Source organism: Excalfactoria chinensis, chromosome 14, assembly GCF_039878825.1.
Source record: "Excalfactoria chinensis isolate bCotChi1 chromosome 14, bCotChi1.hap2, whole genome shotgun sequence".
Lineage (NCBI taxonomy): Eukaryota > Metazoa > Chordata > Aves > Galliformes > Phasianidae > Excalfactoria > Excalfactoria chinensis.
Window position 1 is genome coordinate 4,761,877 of NC_092838.1, and position 8,769 is coordinate 4,770,645.

Genomic DNA, 8,769 nt, shown 5'->3' on the forward strand with positions numbered 1-8,769 from the left:
TTGTGTCAGACACACCTACTTTTTCCACTCTTAATTCTGTAATTTGACTGCATTATCCTTTGTGCACTCGCTCACTCTTACACACATGCTCTAATACCTTGGGTTTCCTATCTTGGAATAGCGTTGCGACAACCCAAGCTCTGATAGCACTTCAGCTTCCTTTGGGTGCACAGACAACAGGCAAACCTCTCTTCAGGCACAGGATAATGGAAGAACGACTCACAGATCTGTGCAGACAAGGGTGGCGTTGGTGACAACTAAGTTGAAAAACATATGGTTAATTAAATGGGCTCTTTTTGGTGTGATTTATAATGAAAGCCCATGTGCCTCCGGTGGCGCAGCGGTAGAATTCCCGTTTGCAACACCAGGGGGCCCGGGTTCGAATCCCCCCCCTGTGGAGCAGGGGGTAGAAGTGCCGCTCTGTTACACAGAGGGCTCGAATCCCGGGAGTTGGACTCGATGATCTCTAAGGTCCCTTCCAACTCGCACGATACAATGATACTATGATACTATGATGCAGTCCCTAGAATGAGTACATGAGCCTTGGCTGCCAGTGTGACTGAAGCAGTAAAACACAACTAGAAAGACAGTGCTGAACCTTGCTAACTTCCAGGACTAAGTTATTAGTAAGGTCACAAAGATAATTAGTAGTGGAATGTAAATCTCATCCTGGCTGTGTCCAATACCACAACAGCTTCTGCTGCCCCTTCCCAGGACCACTGCTGCTCTTCCTCTTGCCCTTTTCCCAGTGAAAATTGCTGCTGCAACACGTGCAGCATGGCACGTCCATTTTACAGCTATTAAATATATAGAGACACCTGCTCTGTAAGGTTTGATTCCAGATACAACTGAAATAATCTGCAGTGACAAGTTCAACCTTTTTACAGATCAGATCACAGTAAGACAAGTAACAAAGGCTCAACAGCAAAAGCTGTACTGTAGACCCTATCTGTTACAGCTGGTGAATGAACTGCATAAGAATCCCAAGGTTTAAACCCAGCCCTTCAACCTGGTACACGTCCCAGGAAAGGAACAGTACCACATACTCACATGAGATCCATCTAGTTCTGTCAACACAGGATGGGATTTGTGTGTTTCTAACTGTGCTGTTTCTCATTCTGCAGGATGGATGACATCCAGCTGTGCAAAGACATTATGAACCTTAAGAAGGAGCTGCAGAGTTTGGTAGCGATCCCAGGTAATGTCTGTCTCTAGCTCAGTATCAGGATAATGCTTGAGCAATGCAGGGGATGGTTTGAAGAGCAAACCTCTTCTCCTAGCATGGTCAGAAACCTCCCCACAGGGCTCTTTTGTATAGTCTGTCTTCATGTATTTCCTCCTTCCTCTGGACCTTATATTTATTTCTCTTTTTCTTCTCATCTTTAGTCTTCTGGCACTTGAAGTTGTTTTCATGCCGTATTTCACTGCTCCCTAGATGGCAAACCTGCAGATATCACTCAAATAAGGTGCACATTCCCTTGCTCTTACACTCCCTTGGGAATCTTCAGGGAACCAACAGGCATGGAGATCATCAAGCAAAAAAGACAGAGATGAGATAAAAGAGAGATTCCTTGCCTCACCTCTTCTAGCCAGCAGTTTTCTTAACCCTTTTGTCTTCTGCCAAACTCCTAAGGTTGATCAGTTTGAGGGTTTTGTTTGCCATGATCTCTTTGTTTGGGCTTTTTCCCCCCAATAACCTTTTCAGAACTACTTTCCAGCCACAAAACGTTAAGCAGAGATCAACAGACAGCAGCAGTTTCTCCTCAGCACTTCGAAGATATCAGCAAAAAGTTCAGAACTTAGATCTGAGCATTGCCAGCAGCACCACCTTTTGGCAATACTTTCACCTTAACAGAGGCCATGCTGGTATTCCCACCAAGCGGAGTGCTCACATAGCATGTATCTAACATAGAGAAACTACTTTCCAGAAATGGGTTCATTCGTAGCTCCTGAATTAGAATTTTCCTTTCGATGCCCAGATTTATGCAGGGCTCTGCTCTTTGGTTTCAGTGGACGTGAGGTAGCTGATTGCCATCAATATGAGATCAGGCTTTTGTTCACGGTGCTAGGCCACAATACAGCACACATGCAGTTCAGGCACTTAGCAGTTGGTTTTCTAAAGAGAGGAGGGGATGGGAGAGCACATCTCACAGCCCGTGATCTCATTTTCCCTGAGATCAAGAGAAGCTGGTATATTTTAACGAGGAATGGACTGTGTTTTCTCCTATTATTGGAGCTGGTGGGGCTTCTCTGTTCTTGGTTCTCTGTATTAAAGCCAAAACACTTTTTTTAAAAAAAATAAAGTTGCACAATATCAAAGCAGTGCCTTATAGAGTAATTCAACATTAAAAGTAATAGCCTCGACAAGCCTTTCACATAGAACATAGCCCACTAACTGAGCAGATACAAGAGGTGGTAAGTAGAAGAAAGAAAAGAGACAGCAGACAGAACCTGATGGTTCCGCAAAGCCACGGACTTCCATCACCAAAGCTTTCTTATACAGCTGTGGTTCCCCTGCCCAGCTCCCTAGAATCTGCAGTAACAGTCTTCTTCCTCCCCACTCTGTTTTTGACCAGAAAAAGAAAAAACGAAGATGGAAAAACAACAAGAAGATGAACTGATTCAGAAGATTCATAGACTGGTGCAAAAAAGAGATTTTCTTGTAGATGATGCAGAGGTGGAAAGATTACGGTAAGAACTAAAAGCAACCAAATTCATGGTCAAGCCTAATTCTGCACTGGAGTGAGTGAGAACATCTATATTAGCTACAGGGAATTGGTCTTTTAAATCCAGTTACCAAATTAAAGGCTTCCGCCTTGATCTGTGGAAAAAGGAAAAGACAAAAAACTAGATTACGGCACTTCTGCTCCCCATGCCAGAAACGTCCTGCTTGACATCCCACAATGACAGGAGTTCAGTCATGTCCTCATCAGAATGTGACTGGGCACTTACCATTACAAATGGAAGGACTGTCACTGCCATAGGATCCTGTCACTGGCAGTAGGTGTGAAATAGAATTCTGGAAGGGGCACAGGAGCAGCCATCTTCATTATTAGTATCATTATTTTTAATACAAAATTTGTTCTCACTATTTCTTCCCTGTTGTAGCTTTAAAAAAATTAAAAAAAAAATAATAAAATGCAATTGCTACTATAGGTCTACCTGACCTAAAGAATGATTTTGGAGTCTGTGGCCAGAGTCGTGGTCTTCCTACACAGCTGATTTTGAGCTGCTGTACTGAGTTCCAATGTTACATAAATAGTCAGGATTTTGCTGTTTATTCCCCCCTACTTCCCCCCCTTGAATTCAACAGTAACAATTCAAGGCTCCATCAGCCCATTTAGTGTGAATGACAGTATCTATTCCAACATGTTTGAATTCTAAGCAGGCAAAAGACCAGAGGAAAGAAAGCTTTGCCAGTCCTGCAGCTGATCAAAGAGAGCAGGCCAAAGGCAGCAGCCTGACAAAAAGCCTGAGCTGATAAGGTAATCCAGAGCTGGCTGTGTGTGCAAATCACAAATGCTGGCAGACACTATAGAAACCTAATTGTAGGCTACTGAAAGCATAGTGCCATGTGGCTACAGTGCAGATGTGGCTACAGTAGCATCGATTCACTTCTACAGTAATACCTGATGCTCTGCTTTAAAACTTGGGACAATAAAGTCTGCTTTTACTCTGAAATACTCCAACAGTGCTCCCGTTGTTAGTGTTTGAAGAAAGCTAGCAGAGAAACTAACACAAAAACATCATTATTAGAGGCTGTTAAGGACAGCAACACAATCTTGTGCCCAATTTCAGCCTAATGTTGTCTTTGTGGAAACAAATGTACTTTGTTTTGGTGAGAACTGTAGCAGCGGAACAGCGTAAGTCATATTTTGTTTTAGTTGACATTTAAATTAAGCGTTGTTATAGCATGTGTTTGTATCCTGTTATGGCTTTCACTGTCCTATTTGCAATGAAAATGTTGTCTGTAATATGCTTCATTTTTTTTTCAGAGAGAAAGAAGAAGACAAGGAGATGGCTGAATTCCTACGAACCAAGTTAAAACCCTTAGACAAAGCAACACAGTCTCTTACCAGTGAGTTCCTAAACATTAAGAAAAACAATAGGAATAATCCCAAGGACAACTGGATATAAGGATGTTATCAACAGCTATGTTGGACCAAGCACTGCCAAATTTAGACTACAGACGCTTAGAATTTGGGTGCCCAATTACCCCTTAAAACTGAATCCACATCACATACAACCACTTAAAAATGCTTCTTACATTTCAAGTACACAAATTATATTGGTATATGCACATCACCACAACCTGCTTTTGTAAGCAACTGGCTGTTGGTGGTTTTTGTTGTTTTTTTTCCTCTAATCGTTTTCCCTTCTGGTTTCACAAAAAATGTCTGGAAAACCCTCATAAGATACATGCTAGGATATGTGAAGCCAAGACTGTCTAGTTTACAGCTGGCAAGATGTGTAACTGCAAACCTCTTTCTAACTTCCACAGCCACCCCAAGGCTCCTGCATCTTACCACCAAGAATAAACTTCAGTCAACTCAACCAAACTGATCACAGGCAGTGCTACAAACACACACGTTTCCTGATCCCTGGAAAGATTTTAGCTCCAATTTTCACATAAAATTGTCACAGCAGAAACTTTAAAAGGAACTACTAGATTGATTTTCACCTGTCAGAGGAGGAAATGGTTAAGTGAGAGAGGTGTTCATAGATGGTAAATTAAGTCCCAGGCAGAAGAGATGGTACCTAAACACCACCACTTTGCATAGATGAACACCTTGCTATGGAACATTCAGTGCAACACGCAATAACTGAAGTACAAGGCTTGCAGACACATTTTTAAGATGCATTGCTAATTATTTATATCCTTTCAGCATGACTTATCTTCCTTGTCAGTTTATTCTGTGTTTCTTAAATACAGCGTTAGGGTTGCAGTTCTTTTCACCCTCCAGAAAATGGAAGCCTGCCTTTTTCTTGTTCTCCTAGTTAGGGCATCCAAGTCTGAGAGAATAACCTTTACTAAAATTGTTACTCTTCAGCTCTGTACTAAGAGATGTTCAGTACAGTAAGTGATTTTCTGTGGGAGGACCTTTTATCTGGCCATGCATCTGTGAATAAAAGTACCTGGAATGAACAAGATGCAAGGAGCTTACTCCTCCCCCCCCCTTAGGGATGTCTGGATTCTTTAACCCTTCTTAGCTCCTTCCCTTGAGGGCATCTTGAATATTATCGCTGAAACAGAAATATAAGAGGTTTGGAGGTAGATGGGGGAACAGGCAGGGAGAATAATTGGGTTATATACTTTAAGCCAGAAGCAGGAAGGAATAGCTTGACTGTAATGGTGTCCTGTTTTGATCACTGCAGGCAGCCCAGCAGAAAAGAAGGCAGAACCTCCTCCAAGCAAGCCCGCCATTGCCAAGGCAGGATTGGCCATTATTAAAGATTGCTGCGGAGCCACACAATGCAGCATCATGTAGCTCTGGGCTCTCTACCATGTTTGTTGTCTTTTTCAGATGTTTTCATTGAAGGAAGCTGTAGGGTAGAGGCATTTAACAGCATCCCACTAAACAAATGAAGATCAACTGTGGTACAGCTGTAATACATGGAATGTACAATGGCAGGTTCTTCACTGTTGCATGGATCACTCAACACGCATGCCTAAAAAGCAAGAAATCCATATAGTGGCTGTCCAGTGACCAGAAGAGATCTGTAATAGTGTTAACAAAAGTATCCCAGTGATAAAAGTGAAAGAAGTTTCATCAAGTAATGTGTAAAAAAAAACAGTTTTAATAGGTCACTTCATAAGAATTTGTTGTATACCTTTCCCTTCTCACAAACATATGCTGGAATATTCTATTTTGGCTGCTTTTTAAAATGAGAGCCACAAATAGCAATGCAGCACATAGGGCAACCAATAGATTAAATTAAGCAATTTTAGGGTAACTGATGTTACATGCAAAATAACTTTTGAGCTAACGTGATGCTTAACTACTTTGCAGTGAAGAGGATGCTGCAAGTAGATGTAGGTCTTATACCCTTCTGGGAGAAGAACCGAGTGCACCAACACAGAAACAACATTTAACAAATAGCTTAAAACCAACTATTAATTGCAGAATTAACTACTGTGAGAAATAGAAGCTATCAGACATAGGGAGACATCGGCCACCCAATACAAACTGGCCACAAGACAAATGTAAAAACACAGAAGCAGATACTTGTGGAATGAAGATGATCACATTCTACTCAAAATAGGTTTAAAATTAAGGGCAATACAGAAAGATTTGTGTGTTTCTCCATTTATTGCATTTCTGGTCTCTATGCAGATTAAACCTTGTAGAATCCAATATTAGCTGTCAGTAGCTGGTACATGTGTGACTATTCCATATACGTATATTGTGATAGGTGTAAATAGTAAAATAAATGTACACGATATGATGTGAAAACAATCTCAGGCTTAGAAGTAACAAACTGATGGCAAAAAGTCCTTCAAATAAGACAGTTCTGAAGAGTAACTTCAATTTTGCAAAACCAGCCAAGTTAAAGATACACTTGTATACAAAAGAACCACAGTTACGCATAAAGGGGAAAAATATCAACAGCAGAGCTACCCACAAAGAATAGATATGTTTTTAGAGAAAGTATCTTACCAAGGTTTGAGGAGAAACACCATCAAAAGTAGATTGGGCTGTTCTTGTAGCAATTAAGAACAACTCTCTAGAATTGGACTGGTTTGATGAAGAACATCCGCATTTCCAGAATCGCTGCAGACTCACTTGTGACACAGGACTGGTGGTGACGAGATCCTTAAGACACAAGGGTTGTGGAAGAAATGACACCAAAAGGTTTCTAACTAAGACATGAAGACATTAAATACTTGGAACAAAGATGTGAAAATAAAACATATCCAAGGCTGAATAGTCAAATGCAGTTGGACAACCCTTGCTGATACACAACATATAAGGCTCTGTAGCTGTTAACAGCTACTCTGCCTGGTATGAGATGGAGGCTGTAAAGCATCCATGTACTTATGGGAGTTCTGGGAGGGACTGCTTTGCCTATAAGGGAAAATATACATGGGAGGGCAAGGAATGACCATTGACTTCTGGACAGTTCAGCAGAATTTGCTGGTATCCTCCCTATTAAGATGCTGACACCTCCAGATGTCTTAAGGTATAGATGTGTTATGTCATAAGCCAAGTCAAAAGGAAGTATGGAAAAAAAAAAACAGCAATTTGTAGTGAAGCCTTAGAAGGGTCCACTGTTACAACCAAGTATCATAAAATACCAGTAAGTAAAGGGATTCATAAAGAGGTGTCAAAAGACAAAGAGGTGATTTAGAGACATTAGAGTTTAAACTGGGCTGTGCTGGTGATCAGGTTAACAGTGCCATACAGCTGCCTACCACCACTCCCTTAGAAAGAAAAAGCAAACAGCAAAACATAGGTATGTGTTCAAAACTTCACTGGTGTAAAATGAAGGTACACACCACTGGGATTCAGCAGGCATGACTACAAAGCTCTCCCTCTAAAATGAAGGACAAACCCAACAAATGTGAACACAATATGTTAAATTACTTGAACAGCAGTAAGCTTTATTTCCAGCAGCATTACCTTGGCTGAAAGGTTTTCTTCATGTGGCTCCTTCGGATGGGGAGTTTGTGATGCTGCTTCATAATAAAGTTCTGTGCTTTCTTTTTTGATAAAGACTGAGTGGTTCTCAGCTGGGGTCAGCAGCACTGGCACACAGAACTGTCTATGCAGAACACAGCAGAACCCTGATGGTTTGCTTCAAACAATGGATATAACTGAACAAATTAAACTTGGGAAGTCTGTAGAAATCTTGGTCCTTGTGTTAAGCAATGAGACAAAAATACAGTACTCACCATCAGGCATCATAGCTTCCATGATCCAATGAATACAGAACAGTGTACACACACCCCCAGTTCAAAACCAGCAGAAAACTTGAGACAAGTAGGTTTAGGTGGCCACACGGAGCACCTGCCATCATTTCAGAGCCAATTCTCCAATCCTGTTACTGCAGAAAATGTGTTTGACCAAAGTACCCAAAACCTTTTCTTGAAGGTCCAGCTGTTCATGCAGCCTAAAAAGCAGCAAGGCATCACAGAGAAGGCAGTTGGAGTTGGATTTGACTTCTGTGAGGTGTTAAACAGGGCTACGCCCTAGAAGGATCTCAGTTTGCAACAAAAAAAAAAGTGATGAAGTGCTATTTATACTGATCGTTAGTTCTACCAGCAAATGGTTCTCTTGTCCCCTTCCCCCAGGCCTGCTGACTCTTCAGCAAAGGTAAATGTATTTCCAAATAAACTAAGCTGCTGTATTATACTGAGCATGTGTTATCTTATTCTTAATATCAAAGGAACCGGTTGTGGATTAGAATGGGATGCATTCACTACACTGCTGTATTTTCCAAAACAAGGGTTACTATTCTGCAAGAAAAAGGACTAAGTTAGTACTGCAACTTAAATAGCTCTCACTGAAAAGAAGTTCCTTCCAGCAGGCCACGAAGGAAAGCAAACAGCTAACCAGCATCGTGACTGTCACACAGCTCTGAAACCTCACAGCAATTCCAAAATGAGCTCACGAAGCTCCAAGCCCTGCATTAGGAAAATAACAGTCCAAATAGAACTGTCACTTCAGGAAGACCCGAATCAGCTCAACAGAAAGTTTTAAACATAACCCTGCAGCCCAACTCAGGGATGTTGGCTCAAAACCAGCAATACATGGGAAGAGAGGTTGG

At 41.4% G+C, this 8,769-nt stretch overlaps 1 protein-coding gene across 1 annotated transcript in view; it reads left to right on the forward strand.

Annotated features, from left to right (window-relative positions):
* BMERB1 (bMERB domain containing 1) overlaps window positions 1-8,361 on the forward strand; it is a 35,392-nt gene extending 27,031 nt beyond the window's left edge. Inside the window, exons 3-6 of the mRNA XM_072349045.1 lie at window positions 1,125-1,198; window positions 2,577-2,691; window positions 3,996-4,078; window positions 5,377-8,361. Coding sequence (XP_072205146.1) covers window positions 1,125-1,198; window positions 2,577-2,691; window positions 3,996-4,078; window positions 5,377-5,489 — 385 coding nt within the window. The 3' untranslated portion in view covers window positions 5,490-8,361. The remainder of the gene's footprint in view (window positions 1-1,124; window positions 1,199-2,576; window positions 2,692-3,995; window positions 4,079-5,376) is intronic.
* Window positions 8,362-8,769: the final 408 nt, after the last annotated feature.